The following is a 27026-nucleotide window of genomic DNA, read 5'->3' on the forward strand; positions in this document are numbered from 1 at the left end:
TCAAACCCGTAAGTGATAAGGGTTGTTCACCCTTAACATTTTTTTTATTTATATGGCAACACAACGTTTGCCGGGTCAGCTAGTATTTTATATAACCATGGTATAGTCCGCGCCAAACTGCTAGTCCGCTCTGAAGTTGTTGCGAGCAGGTATGGTCATACAATTGGCTATGGCGAACTATACAACCCTTTGTGGAATGGGTAACGATGATGACATAGGTCACAACTTCATAAGTCTGCAAAACACAAGCATGCAGTCCACCTGATGGTAAGCTACTGCCGCCCATGGACATCTGTAATCAACCTCAGATAGGCTTAGATATTCCTGCCGAAGGTCGACCACAGATGCGCCGCTGCCCATGAAGATTAAGCTGGAACCTCGGAAAAGCATGTCTCCCTTACCACGTCCTTCAAACCAGAACACTGATTTCACTCCGACGGTATTACCGCCACACCTATTTCTGTTATAACAGCAGTGTTGAGCGCTGCTGTGTTCTGGTTTGAAGGGTTTGGTAAGCTACACATACTTACATACTTATCCAAGACGTTCCAGCTTAGTCCCCAGGGGTAGCGGCGCATCTGTGGCCGACTTCAGGTAGGAATCTAATCCTATCTGGGTTTGATTACAGATGTCCATGAGCGGTAGTAGCCTACCACCAGGTGGACTGCATGCTCGTCTGCTACTCCTATATTATGAAAGAGAAACTCACCTTATCAACCACCGACAGCGTGGTATCCGCGGTGATGTTGACCACGTGGCTCGGTGTGTTGTTCTGTTGCTGTTGTTGTTGTTGGGGCGTCTCCTTCTTCTTCTCCTTCTTGCTCTGTTGTTGTTGGCTCGGTGGCGGCGCCTGTTGCGGCTGTTGTTTCGGTTTCGCTTGGGCTTGTGCTGTGGAAGAAAATATAATAACATTTTTTATTTTTTAAATTAATGAAATATAACAACATTTTATTGCAAGCAAGTTACTTAATTTAATGGTGTTTCATTGTATACAAATTAAATCAAACCAAAAAAAATTAAACTTTTCCTCTGGGTTTAGCCACTTCTGCTTTTGACATACAAATCCTATGTTAAAAAAAAACACTAAATTTAACTAACCAATCCTACCCCGCTTTCTTCCTCAACTGTTCAACCTCAATAAACTCCTCCTTTTCTCGCGCATTTTATAAAACAATAAAACGCAACTCACCATTCCTCTCCTTCTCCCTCCGCACAACCTCCAATCACTTCTTCCTTTGTAGAAACCAAAATCAAAAAACACTTAGCAACCCACCGTTCCTCTCCTTCTTCTCCCTGGCCTTCTCCCTCTTCCTGGCGGCCTCCTGCCGCTTCTCCTCCTTCTGGCGCGCGAGCTCCAGCTTCCTCTCCGCGCGCCGCTCGCGCTTGTCCACCGTCTCCGTCTTCACCACCTCTATCCGCTTCTCCTTCTGCGCGCCGCTCTCCTTCTCCTTCTCCTTCTCGCGCCGCCTCTCCTCCTGCTTCCGCTGCTGCTCCTGTTGGCGCTTCTGTTCTTCCTCCTCCGCCTGGAAATTAATCAGAAATAACATATTATATTTCTTTATTACTATAACTTTACATTTATTTCAGAAAATACAGATATAAAATACTCAAAATGACCCATTCCTTCGGTTTGTTATTTTACAATTATAATTACTTCCCAGAATTTTATCCTTATAAGCGACACTATCCGATGGTTGTATATTAAAGGTTTATGCAATTTTTAAATTAACACGTTCGATTCCCGGCTAGGGAAAAGATATTTTGAAAACTATTGATGCAGAAAACAGAAGGCCGATTTTGATAAAGATTAAAAAATCTTTATCAAAATCGGCCTCGTAACTCCTTTCAGCATTTTTCGCTTATCCTTAAAGTTTCAGATTTGGTCCTGAAGGCCTACTTGAAAAATACGTGTGTCAAGTTCCGATCTTCAATAGGCAAAGGCAAAAGAGATCGATGGAATATTAATAACGTGCATTACTATCGCTAACTCTACAGTGAAACACTTACGAGGTAACTCAAATCTTTCTCGTAACGTCTTATGTTCGGAGTCTATGCTGTCAGTACCTCAACAACAACAACAACAACAACAACAGTGCACACTCACCTGTTGTTTGGCCAGCAGCTTCCTCTGCTTCTTGGACAGCGGCTGCGTTTCCGTCGCGGACTCGCTGCGTTTCTTCTCCTCCTGTTGTTTCTTGATCGCCTGCTTCTCTTTTTGTTTTTTCTATTAACATACATAAAAAACAAATATTATTATTATAAGTATTTTAAAAAATATATATATTTTATTCATAATGCAGGAGTAGGAAACGAAAAAGCAGTCCACCTGATGGTAAGTGGCTACTGCCGCCCATGGACATCTGTAATCAACCCCAGATAGGATTAGATATTCCTACCTGAGGTCGGCCACAGATGCGCCGCTACCCCTGAGGACTAAGCTGGAACGCCTCGGGTAAGTCTGTCTCCCTTACCACACCCTTCAAACCGGAACACAGCAGCACTTAACACTGCTGTTATAACAGATATAGGTGTGACGGTGGTGCCGCCGGAGTCGAACCACAAAGGGTTCTACCACCTTTAAAACCTTTGATATTCGAGTATCATTACTCTTACCTTCTCCTTGTTAGACCCCTTGGCCAGTTGGTTGATGTGCGCCAACGCCTGTTCCCAGGTTTGTTTCCGCTGGGGGTCCTTCTGGGGCGGCTCCTGTGGGGTCGTAGCTGTAACGCAAACGGTTATAATGTTAAGCATCACTGTCCCACTACTGGGCATGCGTCTCCTCTCAGAATGAGATTAGGTCATAGTCCACCGCGCTGGACAAGTGCGTATTGGTAGACTTCACATACCTTTGAGAATTATATTTCTTTTTAGATTTCTCAGGTATGCAGGTTTTCTAACGAAGTTTTCCTTCGCCGTTTAAGCAAGTGATAATTAACTTCTAATACGCACTTAGCTTTGAAAAATCAGAGGCGTGCCTGGGCTTCGAACCTAGGACCCTTCGATCAGGTGGCCGAGTTTCTTAACCCTTAACTGCACTAGCCCTTTAAATAATTAATTAAATCTATACTAATATTATAAAGAGGAAAACTTTGTTTGTTTGTTTGATTGTAATGAATAGGCTCAAAAACTACTGGACCGATTTTAAAAATTCTTTCACCATTCGAAAGCTACATTATCCACGAGTAATATAGGCTATATTTTATATGAAATATATTTGATAAATAGATTTTGAGGCGGTACAAATTTTGCCGGGTCAGCTATTTTATATAAAATTATAATTCAACTTAATGCCATTCGGTTATAATATAATTAGTAACTAATTTTAATTTATAAAATAATTTACCTCATACAGGTAGAACACACTCGACTACAGTATGCACATAGTATCTGTGTAATAACTGTGTTCTACCAAATAAAGAATTTGAATTATTGTTTTACTGAACGATATGTTCCCCCGGCTACAAAGTCCTTTATTTAATTAATTAAAATTATTATTTCTTGTTTCTTTGTAATTATGATAAATTCTACTAACATAGGTTTTTAAGTACAATGTAAATACTAACAAGATATGGACCATGTCTGAATTAAATAGAAATAAATAGATATATAACTCACGATGCACATGCGCCGGTATGTGTGCGACACCGCTCGTCCCGCACATGTGTGTCCGCTCCACTGTAACACATTACACATAGATTAGCGCGGACTAGCAGTTTTACACGGACTATACCTCCTCGATCTAACTGCGAAATCTCTTTAGAAAAGTGCCACATTTTTTTTATAATGTAAGAGTAGCAGACGAGCATGCAGTCCACCTGATAGTAAGTGGCTACTGCCACCCATGGACATCTGTAATTAATCCCAGATACGATTAAATTCCTACCTGAGGTCGGCCACAGATGCGCCGCTACCCCTGAGGACTAAGCTGGAACGCCTCGGAAAAGTCTGTCTCCCTTACCACACCCTTCAAACCGGAACACATCAGCTCCTAACACTGCTGTTATTAGGTAGACATAGGTGTGGCGGTGGTGCCGCCGGAGTCGAACCATAACGGGTTCTACCACCTTCAAATACCAGATAGAGCATGCCGTTTTCCTGATACCTATCTCCCTCTGAACCCCCTTAAGATCTTTTCCACACTCCATATGATAGTCAGGTAGATGTCAAAATGTCAACAACAACAACTCACCCTCCTCCCTGACCTCCACGTCGTCCTCATAGTCATCGTAGTGTTGGCTCTGCTCCGACAGCTGACGGCTGTTGTGCTGCACCCTCTGGTCGCTCTGGGGGTGACAACAGATTTTTATAATAGTAATATTTATAATATTATGTTTTTGTGTGTATGTGTGATGGATTTATAAAGATATGTGTGAGTGTGTGTGTGTTTTTTTTATATATATTTAAGCCTAATGATAAAGCAGACGTGCTACCTGATGGAAAGTAGTCAACGTCGCCTATGAACACTTGCAACGCCAGAGGAGTCGCCAATGCATCGCCGGCTTCGAAGGAGAGCTCTTTTTGCACCTTTTTTGAAGAGCCCCATGTGTGTGTGTGTGTGTGTGTTTTTTGGTTGTTTTCTGTGTGTGACTACACAATTCAGATTTGAAAGTGTGTACACTAGCGTATCGGAAAAACTCAGTATGTATGTTTTAAACTAGATTTACCCTTTTTACTTATTTTTATGTTTCAATTCCTTCTCTGTCATATGTATGAAAAGTCTGTTTATATTATGTCTATTTGTGTTTGTATCTGTTTCTAAATATGTTATGTGTGTTATGTTTAACATTCTATGCATTCCGTTTCTATGCATGTGTTTGTGTGTCTAACTGTATATATTATTAAGTCTATCTATGTGTATTTAGAGGGGTATTTTTTTTTTATATATGTGTTATCTTATACGTATGGTATTTGTGCATCGGTCTGTCTGTTTACCTATGTTTACCTATATGTGTATTGCGCGTGCGCGAGTTTGTCCTTCTCCCTCCCTTTCTTTCTTTCTTTCTTTCTTTCTTTCTTTCTCTCTCTCTCTCTCTATATTACATGTATTCTATTCAAGTCATTTACCACCCCCATCTCTCTCTCTCTCCCAGTGCCCTGACCGTAGCGTCCATTATTTGTCTACATGACACGCTGAGTACCTCTGTGTGGGTACGCCTGTTTCTCTGTCTGTCTTTGTGTGTGTGTGGATGTGTATCTGTCTGTCTATGTGTGTAAGTCTCTATGTGTCTGTCTGATAGTGTCTCTCTGTCTCTATGCGCGCGCGAGTGTGTGTCTGCCTGTCTGTCTGTCTGTCTGTGTGTATGCCTGTGTACACTCACCCTGGGGTCCCCGCCGGCGGCGAGCGCCCTCGCATCGGCGAGCTCCCGCTCCACGAGCTGCAAGCGCCGCGCGCACTCCGCCACGCGACGATCCGCCGCTTGCACGTCCTGGAACAACAACAACAACACACTTTGTAACATACAATTGATAGTAGAGCCATTGCAGTGTCTGTTTGCCTGTCCGTCACTGTCTGTCCATCTCTCTTAGGGCTCTATCTTCTGAACCGTAACAGATAGACACTAGAATATTTTACAGAGTATTGATCGCGGTGGATAACAACAGTAAACAAATTGCAAATAAATGGGAGTCGCCATACAATAAATAACTATTTTTCGACGTTTTTTTTTATATTATAGGATTAGCAGACAAGCATGAAACCTTCTTGATGGTAAGTGGCTACTGCCGCCCATGGACATCTATAATCAATCTCAGGTAAAATTAGATTCCTACCTACCAAACCCTTCAAATCACACAGCAGCACTTAACACTGCTGTTATAACATAAATAGGTGTGGCGGTGGTGCCGCCGGAGTCGAACCACAAAGGGTTCTACCACCTTTCTGTACCACTCACGCCTGGTACACATATTTTATATTATATTGAATATATTGAACGGTGAAAATATAACATATCCGTACGATATTTTATATTTTAATGATCCGTGTATGTGAACGGTGCGTTACCTTGAGCGTGTTTGTGGTCATGACGTTCAGTTCGGCAATCTGCTCCGAGTATAACTGCACCATCGCCTGCTGCGCCGGATTCAGTTTCGGTTTCTTGCCTGTAGACAAAAATAACTTATTAATGTTTTGTGACGGCATTCAGGTTATATTTTTAAGCGAGTTTTACTTACTTGTGACGTCATTAAAGTTCACTTGTTTTTAAATCAGAGGGCGATATTGATGCTGTGGGATACAACACATACGCCAGCGCCTACGAGTGCCGAGCGGCGACTGAGGGCCGCAGAGCGAATGGGCAATATTTATAATCTTCCATATCCATCTCGCTCACACTCATGGAACATCGCCATTCACCATCTCGCTCTAATGCATCACGATGAGCGTACACCGTTGAAGCAAGACAGCAATACATCGTTTTTCTCCCACAGCAGTGCTACCTGGTTATCCGCTAGTTGTATCACTATTTTTGTAAATATTAATAAGCATTTTTAGCGAATAAACATATACAAACTACCGATACTAAATATTATTTTCAACTCGCAACAAGTACCCACAATGCCTAATTTATTTTAGTCTCAATTACTTCTACAAATAGTGAACAAATAGTACATTACAATACGAGGACGAAAAATTTTTTTCTGACAAGTGTGAGTTTGCAGGCCGAGCCGCAGGCGAGGACTGCAATCACACGAGTCAGAAAAACATTTTTCGTCCGCGTGTTGTATAAAATTTTATATTACGGGGTCGGAAATGGGGGTTTTGCGCACGCGAAGCGTGCGTAAAACGTCAATTTACGCACGCCGTGATATAAAGTTAATTTTAGGAATTTTCTAAACTTTTTTCTAATCCTTTTTTTTTATCAACCTTTCTTAATAGATATAGGAAATAAAAGAGAGGCTATCTCGTAGAGAGAGTGAGAGAGAGAGAGTGAGAGAGAACTTTAACTTTACATCTGTACTCTCTTTTCAACAAAGTTCCGTCTTCTACGCTACCACTTATTTTCAATTATATTTTTTTTTTATTGTAAGACAATCTTACTCTTGTCCTTCATCCTTTTTCTTTCCTTCTTATTCTTTTCCTCTTTTCTCCTCATTCTCCTTACTACCCCCTTTCCCTCCATCCGCGTGCTCGCCGTGTGTCCCCCCCGCCCCCTGTGCCCCCGGCCCCGTGCCCCCGGCCCCGCACACTCACCCTTCCTCCGCTGGCGCTGCACGTCGGCGAGCGTGGCGCGCGCGTCGTCGAGCCGCTCGCGCGCCGCCTCGTGCTCGCCGTGTAACGCGGCGCTCGACTTGCGCAGGAAGCTCAGCTCGCTCGCGAGCGCCGCGCGCTGTGCGATCAAGCGGGACTCCATCTGGTGGCGGGAGTGGGGTGTTAGCTTTATTTTATTTATTTTGGAATGGAACATTTTACAGGGTGAATTTTTCAAATAGGCCTTCAAGGCCATATCCGAAACTATAAATATTATTCTAACTGTATTATTCCATCATCAGATAGTGTCGCTTATAAGGATCAAATTCCGAGAAGAAATGATAATATTAAAGATTTCACCCTGAAACCACCATTTGAAAAATTCTCCCTATATATTTTTCCAATTTAATTATATACAGGATATTTGAGAAAGTTTGTCAACTAAGTCTCCACTTTCACCATCCATCCATCCATCCATCCATAAACTCACTTCCTTTCTCTCTCCCACCCACACATCATCCAACTCCCTCACTCTCTCTCATACAAAACATCCTCACCAACACCCCCACACACACCCACCCTCTCCCTCCCCCGCCTCACCTTCTTGGCGCGCTGCCGCTGCTTCTTCGCTCGCTTCTTGCCGCGGTCCACGTGCCGCGCCGGCCCCTCTATGTACTGCAGCAGCGCGTCCAGGTCGCGGGGGTCGTCCGCGCCGCACCCGCTCCTGGGGGGTCATAGGGGGGTCGAGATTAATATCACTGTACTAGTACCACTATGGATTAAAGGTAGATACATAGATAAATAGAATATTCTTTATAATAAATAAAGGTTTATAATAAATAAGGGGTTGTGTGTGTGTGTGTGTTATAATAAATAGGGGGTTAACTGTACTATGTATGTGTTAGTGAAAGATTCATTATTATTATTATTGCTGAGGGGTCACGGTGGGACAAAGTGTAATATAAGTTCACTGTACTATGTGTCTGGTAAGGTAATGGTAAGTCGCGGGGGTCGTCCGCGCCGTACCCGCTCCTGAGGGGTCACGGGGGGTCGAGATTAAAATTACAGTACTAAACTAAAAAATTCATAATTATCATTGTTATAACTGAGGAGGACAGGTGTGATAGAGTTTAATTTAAGCATTGTACTATGTATATGTGAATGAAATATTCACGTATTACCGTAACAGCTGTTTTCAAGGTATTGTACAAGTCAAGGAAATGGAGGGGGATGGGGGAGGGATAAAGAACGATGGTGGCAGTGTGGTCACGGTGGGGTCGAGAGTGTGAGGACAAAGATGAGATGTTGGTCAGATAATCATGGTAACCGGGGTGTTAAGATTAATTTCCTACCTGAGGTCGACCACAGATGCGCCGCTACCGCTGAGGACTAAGCTGGAACGTTTTGGATAAGCACGCTTTCTACACTCACAGCCCCACACTAGGATTCCCTGTATCATGGATGCTATGGACACACACATAGACAAATACACAAACGCCCAGACTCAGAAACAGAAATCTAAATTCATCATTTAGAAATCTGTCTGGCCGGGATTGAACCCGGGACCCTCTGCGCGTCAGACACGCGGGTCGTCTCACACACACAGACACAGCTATTATTGTTTCTGCCGCTCCTGCTCCTGGCGCTGCTGCCGGACAATGGGTGGCCACTCACCCGGAGCAGCCGGAGTACGTGGAGAACACGCTGCTGTCGCGGCTGGACAGCGACACCGCGCGCTGCTGCTGCGGCCGGCTCTGCCGCTGCTGTTGCTGCTGCTGCTAAAAAAAAAATATTTTTTTTACTAAATATTAAAGTAGCAGAAGACTATTAGTCTACCTGATGGCAAGTGGCTACTGCCGCCCGTAGACATCACTAATCAACCCCAGATGGGAATAGAATCCTACACGAGGTCGGCCACGGAGTAGTATTCCTCCTTTAGAACAAACCAGAAGACAGCCGCGTTCAAAACTGCTGTTATACCGCCCCCAACCCCCCTCCCCCGCTCCGTGACAACGAAATAAAAGCAAAAGCCTACGAGTCGCCCTCCTCCATACAGAGACGAAATGTAAAAATAAATATTGGTCACATAACCACCATCCACACACACCAGTCCACATGTCACCAAAAATAAGCACCCTCTTTGTTGATTTTTTAAAGTAAATTAGAAAGATACTTCATCGCCATGAAATTGGTTACACTTTCTTGTTAGGAGTGATCAATCTACACATTTTACTAGAGATGTTATATTAGGGTTATTTATAGGTAATCCTATTATTGAATATATTAGCTATCGTATATTATGATACCATACCTATTACTGGGTATTAGTCACATATTAGTGAACCGATCACTATTAGCTACTCAATATAATATTGATACCTGCGTAGGTAATATTATCTACAATAATTAATATGAAATACAAGTACTCGAGAATATGCACGATATTAATCACGTAGGTATGCCTATTATAGAAGTAAACTGGTGAAGGTGATTAAATTTTCCTTCATGCTTCAACAGGCTTAGTTATTTTCAGGCGCATGTTTGTGTGTGTGTGCCGTTACGAACGCTTGTAGGGAATTTCCATCCTGGTCCATATTTCTACTGTGGCCGCTCGGCGAGTGAATGAGAGGAGATGACCGCAGCCGGCAAATCATATTGTCATAACGAGGCAACTCGCCTGCTCGCCTCGCTATTATTTGACTAATACCTGGTAACCTATTACTCTATATTCGCCTATCCTAATATGAATATACATGGCTTGTATTATAATAACTGTACCTATTACTAATATATTAGTCACACCTATACATTTTACTCATCAAAGTTATCAAGCCATAAACTTATAGTCAGATAAATAAATACCTGTTGTTGTTGTTGATTCTGTTGCGTCTGGTTTTGAGCGGGTTTCTGTTGTGCTTGCGTCTGTTGCGACTGTTGTTGAGGCGGCTGTTGCACCTGTGATAGAAATGTTCCACTTAAGCATCACAACGACTAACGTAGTTTTACACTCTAATGATTTTTTTAATTTACAAAGTTATTGTAAAACAAATAATTTTAACCATAAATGTACTATATTATACAGGGTGAATTTTTCAAAACGGGCCTTCAGGGCCAGATCCCAAACTATAAGGATTAGCGACAAAATGTTGAAAGGAGTTACGAAGCCGATTTTGATAAAAACTAAAATTACATCATTAATTTTTTAAAATATCTATTTCCCTAGCCGGGAATCGAACGAGTTCATTTTACCTACTGCTACTACAGTCCCCCCACTCTCTCCCTCTTCCCCCACTCTCTCCCTCTTCCCCCACTCCCTCCCCTCTCTTACAACCCTCACCTGTTGGTGCGTCTGCTGCTGCCTCATATACTGCTGCTAAACTACCTCTCACTCTCTTTCCCCCTTCTCTTTTTCCCATTATCCCCCGCTCTTTATATCTTAGCATTATCTCACTTCTTGCACAATTTGCAGCTGCTACTGCTCTCTCCCTCCCCCCTATTATGTCCATCTCTCTCCCTCTTCCCCTTAAACTCTGCCTTTCTCTCCCCCCTATTCTCCCTCTTCCCCCTACTAAATCTCCCTTTCTCTCCCCACTCTACTCACTCCCCCCTTACCTGTTGCTGCGCCTGCTGCTGCCTCATCTGCTGTTGCTGCGGCGTCGGCTTGTTGTGTATCGGCAGGTCGTATATCGGCTCGGGCTTCTTCTGTTGTTGTTGTTGTTGTTGCGCCGCAGCGGCGGCCGCCTGTTGCTTCTGTTGTTGCGCCGCAGCCGCCTGCTGCTGCAGCGCCTGTTGATGCTGCTGTTGTTGTTGTTTGAATTGCTAGAAAGGTCATTTAGTGTTCGATTTATTTTCATGTCAAACATATAATTTGACGATCAAGACTAAAAAATAACTAAAAAAATGCTATTAACCTAAAAAATATTATTTCTATTAAAAAAAAATATTCAATTTTGATTCTATTAAATATTTGCATAATTTTTAATAAATGTATATAGAAATTGGACATGTTTTTGATATTTTGCGCCAAAACTGTCCCGGTGAAAGACATCTACAACCAATTATGTAAAGACTTTGCTACCCTTAAAACGTAAGTAAGATATCACGTGGTATAATTTGCCGAGGCATTCCAGCTTAGTCCTCTGTGCGTCTGTGGCTGACTTTAGTTAGCAATATCTAATCCTATCTGGGGTTGATAACAGATCATCAGATCAGTTGTCCATGGGCGGCAGTAGCCACTTACCACCACGTGAACTGCATGCTCGTCTGCTACTCTAATATGTAAATATATATAACTCAAAGGTGACTGACTGACATAGTGATCTATCACACATCTATCACACGCACAGCCCAAACCACTGGACGGATCGGGCTGAAATTTGGCATGCAGGTAGATGTTATGACGTAGGCACCCGCTAAGAAAGGATTTTGATCAATTCTACCCCCAAGGGGATAAAATAGGGGATGAAAATATTACTTCGTAACGCGAGCGAAGCCGCGGGCAAAAGCTCGTTATAAAAATAAAATCGTAATCTCCACCAACCTGTAATCGTATCTGCTCCATAGCGTTCGGGTTGACTTTCCCTTCGGTCTTGATGGCGGAGGGCGCCGCCGCCTGTGTGGTGCGCTGTACCGCCTGAAATATTAATATTATTTCTTTACAGGGTGAGCATAGATTAGTAAAGATTACTCACTCCTAACAAGAAAATGTACCCAGTTATGAGAATTGAAATAGTTGCGTAAAAAAGTTTTGCCACGTCTCCGTGCTAAAATGTCCCTAAAATATTTGAAATAATTATTTATTTAGTATGTAAATTACGCAGTATTAGTTATTTATTCGTAAATTTTCTCTAAAAATGTTTTTATTTGTCGAGAATTCAAAAAAAGAACTTACTATAAAGCCGTTTGTGGCTTTATTCAATTTCAAGGCGGCGTAGTATCTTTACTAATATATGAGGGTGAGTTTAACAAATGGGTCTTCAGGGCCAAATCCGAAACTATACGGATTAGATTACATTCCGGGTGGTAGGCGCCACTTCCACACCTATTTCTGTTATAACAGCAGTGTTAAGCGCTGCTGTGTTCCGGTTTGAAGGGTGTGGTAAGGGAGACAGACTTTTCCGAGGCGTTCCAGCTTAGTCCTCAGGGGTAGCGGCGCATCTGTGGCCGACCTCAGGTAGGAATATCTAATCCTATCTGGGGTTGATTACAGATGTCCATGGGCGGCAGTAGCCTACCATCAGGTGGACAGGACTGCATGTTCGTCTGCTACTCCTATATTATAATATCTACCTTGGGCTTGCCGTCCGGCTTGTCGGATACTATGAGCTTGGCCATCTTGTCGGTGAGCTGCTTCTGCTGCGCCTCCATCGCTTGCCGCTTCTGTTGTGCCGTGCTCGAGGTTAAGCTCGCCGGTGGGAGGGTCTTAGGTAATGCCTGGGAACGAATTTAATATGATTAAAATTAATCAATGTTAGGGATGGTTTGGCAAAGGGAGATCTCCCGCCGGGCTAGGTGATCATGCCCGGGGAGCGGCCGTGCTCCAACATTCTCAGTTCGGAACTTGTATATATGCCAGATATTTAGAAAACTTCGATAGCGTGATTCAGAATACTCGTGGCGCCATCTCTTGACGAGTAGCGGGAGGTCGGCATAATGGCATTAAAGTTACATTCAAATACACACTGTTTTACCAATAGGTACAATGTGTTGAAAGTTTTCACTAAAATAAATCGGAAAGTGTGTCTAATTAATGTAAGTAGTAGTGTCAAATATTTTTACAAATAAACTGATACGGCTATATAAACTGAATTCGTTCTATTACAAAATAATGGTGATATACTTAGTTAATTGTTATACAAATTGAGTTAATCTCTCCACAGACTTGTATTTGTGCCCAATAGATCCCGCATGTGTACGTATTTAGTATGGTTAAACCTCGGGTTAAAGGAGGTGGATTCAACCATAGACTTTTTTCGCTACGCTAAAGACCAACAAAGCATGAGAAACATTTTTACCATTTTTATATTCAGGTGTCATTATATTCGTCTCAAATACCCAAGTGTCCTTAGATACCTGTTAGAAAAAAAAAGCAACATAGCGGATTTTTGGCGCGAAATCGTAACACATTTCAATAAAAAACGTTATCCGATCCGAACCCATCGAGTGGGGTATCAAAATAAAGGAAATTAAAAGGAGATTAAAAAAATATACTTTGTAAATAATAATGTTTTTCGAAATTCTACTTCGTCTTAATTTTTGGTGCAGTCGGGTTTTTTTATTTTTTTATTAAATTACTTATGGTTGTATGATTTTCATTGGTTCCTATTGGAAGTTAATAAACACATCCCTATTAAAATAATTTAGTTCCTCTTGTGCTCACTGGCGGCGCTGCTACTTTATGTTTATCTGTGCTCATAGTTTTTGACAACTACACTTTTGTAATTTACGTACAATAAACCGTTTTTGTTCAATCTATTTTCGGTGTTAATTATTTATATTCCAAGAGTTCCTTTATATTACAGGTTCCTGTGGGGTACTTTTCAGTAGATGGGGCAACAGGGCATCAAAAATCCGATCTGGTAATACAATGTTTGGGGCATTTGCGAGAAACAAATATAATTGTAGTCGGCCTTACCTTTGACGGTTGTCCTGCTAATTTGTCTATGGCAAAAAAATGCAGCAGTGATAGCCTAGTGGTTAAGAAACGCGGCCTCTCGATCGAGGGGTCCGAGGTTCAAATCCCAGGCACGCACCTCTGATTTTCAAATTTATGTGCGTATTAGAAATTAATTATCACTTGCTTAAACGGTGAAGGAAAACATCGTGAGGAAACCTGCATACCTGAGAGATTTATAAAAAATCTTAAAGGTATGTGAAGTCTACCAATACGCACTTGGCCAGCGCGGAGGACTATGGCCTAATCCTTCTCATTCTGAGAGGAGACCCGTGCCCAGCAGTGGGACAGTAATGGGTTGATGATGATGATGAAAAAAATGCAAATGGACACGAGTTTTAAACACCCTATTACAAAGAAAAAAATGCTGTTTTTTTGGATCCTTGCCATGTGATAAAATTAGTAAGGAATTGTCTCCAGTCATATGTAAATACATATTATAGATAAAAATGGTAAAAATGTTTCATGGGTGTATCTCGAACGTTTAAATTAACTACAAAGTAATGAGTATTTCCATTTAGCCAACAATCTACGAAACGGTCATATCAATTTCCATAATGAAAAGATGAAAGTTAAGTAATGTTGGGTACTTTTGAGCAAAAGCGTTGCAAATGCTCTTAATTTTTGTAGGGAAAAATTAAAATATACTGATTTTAAGGAATCGTTGGCGACAGCAGAATTTATAAGCACATTTAATGATCTATTCGATATTCTCAACTCTAGAAATTTTAATCAACTAGGTTTTAAGCAACCTACTAACATGAGCAACAAGACAAACATAATAAAATTTTTGGACGAAGCTGAAAACTACATCAGAGGATTGCGTACTAGACTAGGATACTCATTGATTAAAAGTGGTAGGAAAACGGCTTTTATCGGTCTATTAGTGTGTTTTTTTTTATTTATTTTGCATGCAGTCCACCTGATGGTAAGTGGCTGCTGCCGCCCATGGACATCTGTAATCAACCCCAGATAGGATTAGATATTCCTACCTGAGGTCGGCCACAGACGCGCCGCTACCCCTGAGGACTAAGCTAACGGAACACAGCAGCGCCTAACACTGCTGTTATAAGGTAGAAATAGGTGTGGCGGTGGTGCCGCCGGAGTCGAACCACAAAGGGTTCTACCACCTTCAATCGTACCACCTTCGTTCGATCGATCATCGGGTGTATCGAGAGCACAAAAATACTAATTCAGGAAATGATAGAAGAAGAAAACATGAAGTTTATGTCGATGTACAGATAGTCAAGATCATCTAGAATTATTCTTTTGTAATGTAAGAGCTCATGGTGGTTGCAATAATATTCCGACGGCTAGACAATTTGAGTCGTTCCACAAAAAAATGTTAAATCATCTTGAAATACAAAACAGCAGCGATGGCACACATATGATTATTTATGATTTGCTGAGTGGTCTGAAATGTTTTGGTCTTAACATTGAATTATAAATACAATAATAATCTACTATTGTCCACTGATGCTCCTTTGGCATTTTCTATTGTGATACCACTGACATTATTCATTTTTATCTTTATATCACATTTTATTGTTATTGACATTTTATCTTATTAACGTTTTAATAATATTGGAAATTAGTATCTACAATTTCATAATTTGAACTTATAAAATGCGACTTAAAATTATATTTGTACGCCATTTATGGCAGAATGAGCGAAAATTCTTGACTGTAACACCAATGTATACACCTTATTCTACAAACAAAGACTTGTATATGTATTTATTTGTAAAAAAAATGGCAATTGTGTGGAATTAGTACAAATATCAATGCTAAACTGTTCTTCACAAATAAATTTCAATAATATTCATGATTCCAATAGTTTATGGTACACATTACCAATTGTCCAATCTACAGAATTCAGTGAGCAGATTATAACATACATCGCTGGATACGTGGTAAGATCACTAACTAATACGATCAAATGCGATGAATGTATCGATGCGTTATATCACTCAACAGAAGACACAAGCCGTTCATTTGAATTCGTAACCTTTAAAGATAGAGGTGCGCACATTTATTCGTTTATCCCTCAAGCGATGTTATTCTAATATGCAAAGTTACAAAGCAGGGTTACAAATAAGAGAAATAATGGTCATGTCACACAAATTTAACACCAAGCCGTCATTGACCAAACCTCATTCAATTTATAAGATATATTACATCTTTTTATAAACAGATTTTTGATGTGAAACATCTATAGCCGCACGTAAAACCGATTTCTGGCGTGGCGACGCATGCCATAAGCAATCGAATTCAATAAATAGTCATCGTTATCTGGAAAAAAATCGTAATATTTTATTTTATCACTATGACATATTTAGTTCCTATCACAATATGTTCTTTTCTGCATATTACTTTTACAAAATAATGTCGATGTTTCACATCTGCCAGGCGTCCCGTGACGGCTCACATTTTTTTTTTTACCAGTCTCCAACAGAGGACCATTTGATACAGTTACTAAAGGCAGTCGCAAGTACGTATATCGACGTACGTTTACACTATCTAACTAAGCACGCCAAACCTGTAGTGACCAAGAGACAATTATACAATCAGCTCATTTTATTCCAGGGGCAATAACTTTTTTTTTTAATAAAACAGATAAGATGAGCCTAATTTTGCACACCCGAAGGGGTAGGACATAAGAATGTATGTTAATTTTAAGACCCATGTATACCACTATGTTCTTGCAAATAAACTGAATTGAATTGAATTGAGAATCCTGCCCGAGGTTGGAGACGGATGCGTTACTAAGGCTTTAGTTTTTTTTGTTAACGTTGGATTTAGGTTATCGATCATTCGTTCATAATGGATGTGGCTACTGCGACTTAGGGAAATCTTCCCGACAAGACCATGTAATTTCTCTTGTAACACTGAATATCATAAGACATAAGTATAAATTGAAGGTGGTAGAACCCTTTGTGGTTCGACTCCGGCGGCACCACCGCCACACCTATTTCTACCTAATAACAGCAGTGTAGCGCTGCTGTGTTCCGGTTTGAAGGGTGTGGTAAGGGAGACAGACTTTTCCGAGGCGTTCCAGCTTAGTTCTCAGGGGTAGCGGCGCGTCTGTGACCGACCTCAGGTAGGAATATCTAATCCTATCTGGGGTTGATTACAGATGTCCATGGGCGGCAGTAGCCACTTACCATCAGGTGGACTGCATGCTCGTCTGCTACTCTTGTATTATAAAAAAAAATAAAAAAAAAATAAAAAAAAATAAAAAAAAATAAAAAAAAAATAAAAAAAAAATTAAAAAAAATAAAAAAAAAAAAAAAAAAAACAATAAAAAAAAAAGTAAAAGACGAGCATGTAGTCCATCTGCATGCGCGTATTTTTATGAAGGCTATTGCAGCCCAAGAATATCTAAAATCCAGACAAGACCAGATTCCCACCTGAGGAAGTTGGAAAGCCTCGATAAAGTATGTCGCCCTTACTACACTTTTTAAACCAGAACAAATCAAATCAAATAGTTTACGAACACAAGTGAGAGCTGTTAATAGGCAGAAATAAATATGGCGATGGTGCCGCCGGAGTTGCACCACAGAGGGTTCTATCTTTAACAACTTGCGAACAATAAAATATACAAGCCTGTGTACCATCTCACAGAGGACAGAGGACTGAGGACTGCTTTAAAGCGCCTCGAACGTCTCGATTACCATACCCATGTTTTACATAAATAAAAACAGATCAACACTTAAAAAACGTGCACCACTTTTATATCAATCAGACTGTACATATCAGTTGTTATGACATAAGAATTTCGCCGGTTCACGGCCAGTTAGAAGATACGTTTTTCTTTTTTTTGTGTTCAGATTTTTATTTACAACGTAATGATCAAATACATCTCCTAAAATGATCAAATACATCAAATACAACTCCTAAGTTGATGCGGCCATTTTAGCGGATTTTTCCGTACGTAACATGTGATTGCGAGTGCGCCTACGCACCATCGCCATAAACAAATAACGATATGTTTACAACTTTCTATGAGAACTATATTTTTTTATATAATATAAGAGTAACAGACGAGCATGCAGTCCACCTGATGGTAAGTGGCTACTGCTGCCCATGGACATCTGTCATCAACCCCAGATAGGGTTAGATATTCCTGAGATCGGCCACAGATGCGCCGCTACCCCTGAGGACTAAGCTGGAACGCCTCGGAAAAGTCTGTCTCCCTTACCACACCCTTCAAATTGGAACACATCAGCGTCTAACACTGCTGTTATCAGGTAGAAATAGGTGTGACGGTGGTGCCACCGGAGTCGAAGCACAAAGGGTTCTACCACCTTCAAGTATATAAAACAGTGTAAGCTACCTTAATGTATATATTGTAATTACCTTAATCACTAAGGTTTTCTTATATTTCCAATGTAAAATGAGATACGTTACTTTCTCTCAGGATTTTGTATAAAATAAGTTAAAGGTAAAATAAAGAGAATATTGTGATTTGTGAATAGAATTAAACTCAGTACAAATATACTGTTTAATATCACTTATTTTTAGTTTATTATTATTATGACGACCCGCGTGGCGGAGCGGTCACCATACCGGTCTGACGCGCAAAGGGTCCCGGGTTCAATCCCCGGCCAGACAGATATCTAAATGATGCATTTAGATTTCTGTTTCTGGGTCTGGGTGTTTGTGTATTTGTCTGTATGTGTCCATGGCACCCACGACACAGGGAATCCTAGTGTGGGGCTGTGAGTGTAGAAAGCGTTTGTAGAAAGCGTTTATTATTCCGGCGCCCACGACCGCACTACACTCGCGAAGGCCGCCTCCAAGAACTTCGAAGAAAAGCTCCAAGAAAATATTTTTTATTAGTGCTGACATGCAATTTTATTGTATAGTTATTAGTTTTATATGATGATCTAATGTTATTATTGTATCCTTTGTCCTGTTTCAATTTTAATCTTTTAGTTTAATTTTAATTAGAATTTATATACTTATGACATATTTGCATACCCTTTGGGTTAGGATAGGAGCAAAAAACGTATGTATTTCACGTATGTATACCACCTTATCCTGCAATAAATGAATTGAATTTGAATTTGAATTGAATTTGGTTTGATGGTTTCGTATTGTGAATAAGTTTAAAGGGCAATATAACCCATATATATATGATGACCCGCATGGCGGAGCGGTCACCATACCGGTCTCACGCGCAGAGGGTACAGGATTCGATCCCCGGCCATACAGATATCTGAATGATGAATTTACGTTTCTGTTTCTGGGTCTGGGTGTTTGAGTATTTGTCTTTGTGTGTCCATATTACCCACGTACAGGGAATCCTAGTGTGGGCGGTGAGTGTAGAAAGTGTTTTTATTTATCATTTTATGTATTTGTTCTTATGTTAAAAAATGAAGCAATATAAGTTTTTGTAGGTCCATTATAATACGGAATATACACGGGGTCTACTGAAGTCGAAGGACTTCAGTTGGCCCCATGCAGAGACTATTTTAACACCAGAATTTAATAAATGTTTAAGCAATATTTATTTTGTATTAAATCTTTTCTCCGTAGACATCTTGTTTTATTTTGTTGACTAAATTTATGGACGACACGGTAGATTTAGATAATGATGATTCGGCGACTTTTTCACCAAAACGTTCGCAGAGCACTAGTAAAATAAATCTAGACGATCGATTTCACGAAAATCTATCTTCGATTTTTCGATTTCAAAATCGATTTTTGTAGCAGAACCGACCCGACTTTTGAAACGATTTTCTCTCTGACAGAGAATTAACAATGAACATCTCTAAATCTTTCTTGACAAGTGTCAGTCGATCGGAAAAAAGTGGCACGCTCGGTTTTCATACAAATAAAGGTGGTGAATGAAGGTGGTGGTGGTGGTGGTGGTTTGAAGGTGGTAGAACCCTTTGTGGTTCGACTCCGGCGGCACCACCGCCACACCTATTTCTTCCTAATAACAGCAGTGTTAGGCGCTGCTGTGTTCCGGTTTGGAGGGTGTGGTAAGGGAGACAGACTTTTCCGAGGCGTTCCAGCTTAGTCCTCAGGAGTAGCGGCGCATCTGTGGCCGACCTCAGGTAGGGATATCTAATCCTATCTGGGGTTGATTACAAATGTCCATGGGCGGCAGTAGCCACTTACCATCAGGTGGACTGCATGCTCGTCTGCTACTCTTATATTATATAAAAAAAATGAAGGTACATGTGTCATCTATTTAGATATAGGTCTGTGAATCTCTCTCAAAAACATGTTTGTCAAACGTTTGAGCAAATACATCTACACCGCTACACATATCTGATTATTACACAAAAATCTATGTCAATATGTTCGCTTTAGAGCAATATTGTAACAGTTTGTTAAATATTTCAGTAAGTACATCGATACGGTTACAGCAATTAAAACCTCTTTATAACAATCATAGAATCATGATGTCAATGAGTCCATGAGTAGAGTAAATGGTACGTTTGTAGTATTTCTGTGCACATTAAATAATAAACGCTTTCTACACTCACAGCCCCACACTAGGATTCCCTGTGTCGTGGGTGCCATGGACACACAAAAACAAATACACAAACACCCAGACCCAGGAACAGAAATCTAAATTCATCATTTAGATATCTGTCTGGCCGGGGATCGAACCCGGGACCCTTTGCGCGTCAGACACCGGTATGGTGGCCGCTCCGAAGCACGGGTCGTCAAAACATTAAACATTTGATTATTTTGCTGTGTAATAACACACAAATTGAGACAGGATAGAATCATTGCCAAGATGTTTGGCAAACATTTTAAATACCACATTGACCGTCATAGAGTGATCAGGCCCGGGAAGCGGCCGTACTCCGATAGTCTCAGTACGAAGCTTGTATATATGTACAAAAGATATTAAGAAAACTGCGTGTTTCAGAAACGTGTAGCGCCATCTGTAGCGGGTAGCTGCCACAATATACCTATGTGCGGTCGTAGCCGCTAGCCACTTACCATAGGGTGGAGTGCATTATTTCTGTTTTTTTATTTATTTATTTACTCTTTATTGACCATGTTAAAAACAGTGTTGTACAAAAGGCGGACTTTTTTTTTTTTTTTTTTTTTTTTTTTTATAATATAAGAGTAGCAGACGAGCATGCAGTCCACCTGATGGTAAGTGGCTACTGCCGCCCATGGACATCTGTAATCAACCCCAGATAGGATTAGATATTCCTACCTGAGGTCGGCCACAGATGCGCCGCTACCCCTGAGGACTAAGCTGGAACACCTCGGAAAAGTCTGTCTCCCTTACCACACCCTTCAAACCGGAACACAGCAGCGCCTAACACTGCTGTTATTAGGTAGAAATAGGTGTGGCGGTGGTGCCGCCGGAGTCGAACCACAAAGGGTTCTACCACCTTTAAACTTAAAGCTAAATAGCATTTACTCCCAGTCAACCTTAGGGATGTGCAGAAAAATAGAAGGCGGTACAACTATACTAAAAAATAATAATAATAATAAATACGAAATAAAATAAAATGGAAAAAAGTCTGTTAGTTCAATATATTAAAAAAAAAGTATATTCTGCGACTCACGGGTGGTTTGGGCGCGACGGCCTGCGGCCGGGGGCGCGCCTGGGGCGGAGTCCCCGGCGGCGTGTGCGCCGAGCGCTCCAGCGAGGTGGTGCTGCTCGTCTGCGTGGACGCCTCCTGCTCGCCCTGGGGGTAAGACCATCGTTAGACGGTGCTCAAGACATCGCACCAGTTTAAACCCTTCGTCAGCGAACACCCGAGGGTCAAAGGGTCCCGGATTCGATCCCCGGCCAGACAGATTTCTAAATTATGAATTTAGATTTCTTTTTCTAGATCGGTAGTTTCTAGATGTGTCTGGGTATTTGTGTATTTTTGTCTCTGTGGGTCCATAGCATCCACGATACAGGGAATCCTAGTGTGGGACTATGAGATTAGAAAACATTTTTTGTCGTCAACTCATCACTGTCCCACTGTCACTGTTGGGCATGCGTCTCCTCTCAGAATAAGAATTAGACCATAATCCACCGCGCTGAACAAGTGCGTATTGGTAGACTTCATATACCATTATTTTTTTGTAAGATTTTGTTTGATTTCACGTTGTTTTCCTTCACCGTTTAATCAAGTGATAATAAATGTGTAATACGCATATAACTTTGAAAAATCAGAGGTGCATGCCTGGGATTCGAACCTCGGACTTATGGCCAAAACTTAAACGAATCCAACGACATCTCATATATTAAAATATGTCAAGCCCTTTAATCTTTATCTAAAAAAAATATTAACATTCTATTTTATTAGTAACTCAACGGTAACAACAAAAACACTAGCACTCTACTTCATTACCAACTCCACGTTAACACCAAATAAAACACAACTCACATTAGAACTCTTGCTCTTCTGTTTCTTCTTGTTGAGAATGGATCTCAATCTCTCTCTCGTTTCGTTGAAGTTGCGCGGCACCGGCGTCGTCAGCGGCGGCTGGAAAACATTCATATAGTTAAAAATTGTTCAGAGGTGGTAGAACCCTCTGTGGTTCATCACCGCCGCACCTATTTAGAAAGAAAGAAAGAAAGAAACCATTTATTTTACATGCTATACAAGTAACAACATACAGAAAACATACATACAAAGAAAATAATAACAATGGAAGGGATACAATAAAAAAAAAACGTGACGTAAACGAAACAGTATAGCAGCAAAAATGGTCGCACTCAGTCTCTGCCGATGCCTGTGAGAAATAACAGACTCCGGCGACTGGTTTTAGTGGTATTTCTGTTATAACAGCAGCGTTAAGCGCTGCTGTGTTCTGGTTTGAAGTGTGGTAACCTACCTGGTACCTATGGTAGGATTATAATCCTCTATGAGGTTGATTAGCGGAGCGGGCTTCAAAGGTTTTGTTTTTTGGCGAGTTTCTTAAAATCGTACTTCGACATTGACATTTCTTTGGACACATTATGAATCAGATTATAAGTTTTGTATAATAACGTGGTGTGTACACTCACCGCGTGCCCGAACACGGCACAGTAGCAGCAGGAGCACGGCTGGTCCGGCGAGCTGCCGTCCCCCGCGCACCCCGTGCCGATCGAGTGGCCCACTGGGGACACGGGGCGTTCCCGATTAGTTCGCGTTACATACATAACTAATAAGAATTTATTATAAAAGTAACACTACATTCTACAAGGTAGTAAACATCCCGTGCAGATCGAGTGGCCCACTGGGGACACGAGGCGTTCCCGATTAGTTCGTGATAATAGGCAAAGATAGATATAAATCATAGATAGATATATTTAGGTCGTATAAAAAAATAGACAAATAACAAACTCTAAAATAACATTTTAAGAGGTCGTAGAATCCTCAGTTGTTCGACTTCGGCGGCACCACCGTCACACCTACTTCTGTTACAACAGCAGTGTTCTGGTTTGAAAGGTGTGGTAAGGGAATCGTAGTTATCCGAGGCATTCCTGCTTCGTCTTCAGGCTCATCTGTGACCGACCTCAGGTAGGATTGTCTAATGTGAGGTTAATTACAGATGTCCGTGGGCGGCAGTAGCCACTTACCATCAGGTGGACTGCATGACCATATACTACTCCTATATTATAGAAAAAATCAAAGACATTTATGGGTAGCAGTGACTGCTTACCATCAGGCCCCTTACAAACTTTGCCTTACTACAAATAATTCCCATAAACCTTACTACCAATCCCAAAAAAATATACCATTTTTTATTTAAACACCGCAATACAGTAACATCCCTTATTGGCCACTTACAACATCCCAAAAAAAAAACAAAAATAAATAACTGGCCCCTTGCAATATCTCTTTTTATACAAATACTGCAATACAGTAACGTCCCTTATTGGCCACTTACAATCTCCCAAAAAAAAAAATGACACATTTGAAATATATTTTTTTAAATACAGTTTTTAGGCCAGTTACAATCCCAAAAAAAAAGCCTAAAAAAAAACTCACCCTTACAAACATGCTGCTGGTGGTTCGCGTTCTCGCACGCCTTCTGCTTCGGCTTCGTCTGCTTCTTCAGCTCCCGCTTCTTCTCCTCCAGCCCGTTCTTCTTCTCGTCCATGTCGTAGCACTGCTTCACTATGTCACCCAGACACACCGAACCCGAGACATCTGTGTCTTTGCACGTGTCGCACACACAGTCGTTCGTCCACTTGCACTGGCTCTTCGGTATATCGCATATATCGCTCTCCGATTTAGTCTGTCCGTTTCTAGTGTTTCTGAATGCGACCGCGTTCAAAGTTTGTTTCGCGTTACGTAACGCTTGGGCTGAATATTTCGCTAACAATTCCGGGTTTTGAGTACCAATTACTGACAGATTCGTGACGTCATTCGTGATGACTTCTCCATCCAAGCATTCTTCGAACTTAAGCCTCAACTCCTCGGTCGACTCGTCGTCCCACTTGGGGTCTAGATTCGAGAAAATCGAGACGACATGTTTCTTATATTTCTCAGGTACGGGTAAGCCTTGGACAAGGAAAGATTTCATCTTATTGAAGCTGTCCAGTAGTGTCTTCTCGCCTTTCGCTTTAAGTTTCGCTTCGCACATCGCTAACAGGTCTTGATTCAAAAACAAGTGACGATCGTCGTCTTCTTCCTCCTTCTTTATGTCTTTCTCCTTCTTGATTTCCTTCTTAACTTCCGGTTCTTTCGTTTCCTTCTTAACTTTGGGCGGTTCTGCTGGCTTCTTTACTATACGGACGTTTGCTTTCCCGATGATCTTGCTTAGTCCCTTAGCGGCTAATATCTCCGCTTCGCTCGCCCCGTGGTTTTGCGTCTGTTTCGCCGGCGGTGTCATCGCCTTAGCGAACGACTCTCTTAACCTCCCCTCAAACTGCTCCAGCTTGTAGAGAACCACCAACCACTCATCCCCACTCATCGTCTTCTTCGGCAAGCTCTCCATGTGCAACCTGTTCATCTCTCGTAATCTATTTATGAAGTAATCCCGTCTCGCTTCGTAGGTCAACGTGCTGAAGTTAGGTACGTTGTCGATTTTGCGGAGGCTCAAGCACGATAGCTCTGAGATGAAGTTAGCCGCGAGTTCCGGGTCATGGAGGATCCAAGCTGCCAACTGCTGCGAGTCGACAAATCTTCGTAATACGTCACAGTAGTTGAACTTTAGCATCTTCATTATCGGCTTTTTGTCTTGTCGCGTAAGTCTTGATAACCTCATCATGAGTAGATCGAAGGTATTCCCCGCCGCAGTGCAGAGCAACTTCGTGATCCTGTCCCGGGACTCCTTCGCGCAATTCTCATCATCATCAGCATCATTGCCCTCCCCACTTAACCACATTTCGTTTATCTTTTCTATAATCATCTCTCCCTTCCCGGTCTGTCTGTTCGCCATGTCTTGTACGTATTCGTAGAACTTGTCCAACAGGCATTCGACCTCAGCGTTGAGCAACTCTATTGGTATATGGCAACACTTCGCCGATACGTGGCTCTTCCAGGCATCGAACCTGACTTTGAGAATCTCCTTCAACTCCTCCATATTGCATGCGTTCTTCACCGAACTATCATATAAGGTACTCGCGTGCGGATTCGTCATCGGAACAGAATTAATCTTGAAAAAGGGCATGAGCCCTTCCTCTAAATTCGCAACATCTGTCGATTTCATACTTTTCGCGTACTCAAACACTTTATTAATAATAACTTGAGCTGATGCCGTGAAGAGTAGATCTCTGAACTGACCCTTGCCTGTCCCTTTGCCCTTCAGAAGCTTCTGGAGCTCCTTCTCGTCCTTCAGAAGTTCGTTCATCTCCTTATTATCTAGTTCGAAGGTCATCGTGCCTATGACTTCGGTCTCGACCACATTATTCTTAACCCTACCTTTAGTCTTACGTTTAGTTGTGTTCTTAGTAACTTTCACACTATCCCTGGTTTTATTGAGCTTCAGTTCGCGTATTTGTTTCAGCGTTTCAGGGGTTAATTGTGCTTCATTGTTCACATCTGGCAAGCTACTCATAATGGACGCGAACTCCGGTAGCTCGAACGACGCATTTGCAAATTCTGACAGTTTAGAGGCAATCTCTGGCATATTGGCTAAAATCTGCGGCATATTTTCGACTAACTCCTGCAGCTTTGTGTTCCCCGCGCCCTCTGTTGTCTCATCGGCGTCAATTTTCTCCAAAAACTCCGCCGGATTCTTATCCAACGTCATCATGACCTCGACTATGTGTTCGAGCGAGAGGGGCCCGTCTTGCGTATCGCCATCCTTTTCCTTCCCATCACCTTTGTACGAATTGATAATGTTCTGACACTCCTCCATAGCCTTCTTGATCTCCAAGCCGTACGTAACCAACTTATAATTTTTGGGATCCTTTTCTTCATTTTCCGTCTTCACATCAGCTTCTTTCATTTCGATCGTCGCATCCTTTTTAGCATCATCGACTTCGACGTTCCGTAAGAACTTGTTAACAGCTAAAAGTCGTTGGCTTGGTTTCTGGGTGTAAAGGGGCATCGGTTCCGACGTTGTCGGCGACATCTCCTGTAGGGGCGGGCTGACCGACTCCGGGCTGGGGAACTTTAGATCATTCGACGCGAACTCTTGCAAACCTTCTGTGTTTAGCGCGAAATTCGCGAACTTAACCAAACATTCCTTCATATCCGTGCTGATTTCCGTCGCTTCCTCATCACCTACAATTGTCTCCGCGTCGCTTATATCATCCTTGTACAGCGGGAACGCTTCAGGCGGTTCCACTTCAGATTTCACGCTATCATCTAGTTCCTTATCATCATTCTTGTCTTCAGTGTTGCTTTCAGCTTGATTCGCCTTCTGTTTGAGCATCTGTATGATCCTGTGGGGTCTGCTGATGATGGAGGGGGGCATGAAGGGGGATTTGAGTTTCCGTTTGGGCGCCGCGGTGATCCTCTGCATACGAGGGCTGACGGTCCTGCGCTTGCGACGCGGCAGGTCCTCGATGTATGTCACGTTGCTGTCTGGTATGCTGTAGGAAAAATAACAGCATAATTATTTTTTTTTTGAAACAAAAACATATATATATTCCATTTTAAATATTCATTTCCTTCAATTTGCAGAGGTTGCATCATTTTCTTTGGGGAGTTTAAAAAAAACTTGCAATTTTTTTTTTTATTAAAAGAAAAGAAAATTAGTGCATCTTTTAAATTCACGAGATTGAAAAACTAGAACTTAACTATAAATTAA

The 27026-nt window shown here is 41.5% G+C and overlaps 1 protein-coding gene across 4 annotated transcripts in view; it reads right to left on the reverse strand.

Moving 5' to 3' along the window:
- The window catches only part of LOC140755527 (uncharacterized), a 58934-nt gene that overhangs the window by 8712 nt on the left and 23196 nt on the right, over positions 1-27026 (reverse strand). For 3 of the 4 annotated variants that reach the window (XM_073090816.1, XM_073090814.1, XM_073090813.1), the window contains exons 23-41: positions 23813-26808; positions 22846-22937; positions 22223-22321; positions 21407-21529; positions 12476-12619; positions 11727-11819; positions 10799-11005; positions 10049-10141; positions 8861-8964; positions 7787-7910; positions 7190-7349; positions 6002-6099; positions 5319-5426; positions 4190-4283; positions 3616-3675; positions 2614-2720; positions 2105-2224; positions 1274-1523; positions 710-888 (exon numbers count right to left, since the gene is read on the reverse strand). In XM_073090816.1, the coding sequence (XP_072946917.1) occupies positions 710-888; positions 1274-1523; positions 2105-2224; positions 2614-2720; positions 3616-3675; positions 4190-4283; positions 5319-5426; positions 6002-6099; positions 7190-7349; positions 7787-7910; positions 8861-8964; positions 10049-10141; positions 10799-11005; positions 11727-11819; positions 12476-12619; positions 21407-21529; positions 22223-22321; positions 22846-22937; positions 23813-26808 (5251 nt within the window). The remainder of the gene's footprint in view (positions 1-709; positions 889-1273; positions 1524-2104; positions 2225-2613; positions 2721-3615; positions 3676-4189; positions 4284-5318; positions 5427-6001; positions 6100-7189; positions 7350-7786; positions 7911-8860; positions 8965-10048; positions 10142-10798; positions 11006-11726; positions 11820-12475; positions 12620-21406; positions 21530-22222; positions 22322-22845; positions 22938-23812; positions 26809-27026) is intronic. The other variant, XM_073090815.1, reaches the window with a different exon arrangement.

This window comes from Epargyreus clarus, unplaced genomic scaffold, assembly GCF_041222505.1.
Source record: "Epargyreus clarus isolate Ecla_fem2 unplaced genomic scaffold, WU_Ecla_fem_2.2 ptg000033l, whole genome shotgun sequence".
Lineage (NCBI taxonomy): Eukaryota > Metazoa > Arthropoda > Insecta > Lepidoptera > Hesperiidae > Epargyreus > Epargyreus clarus.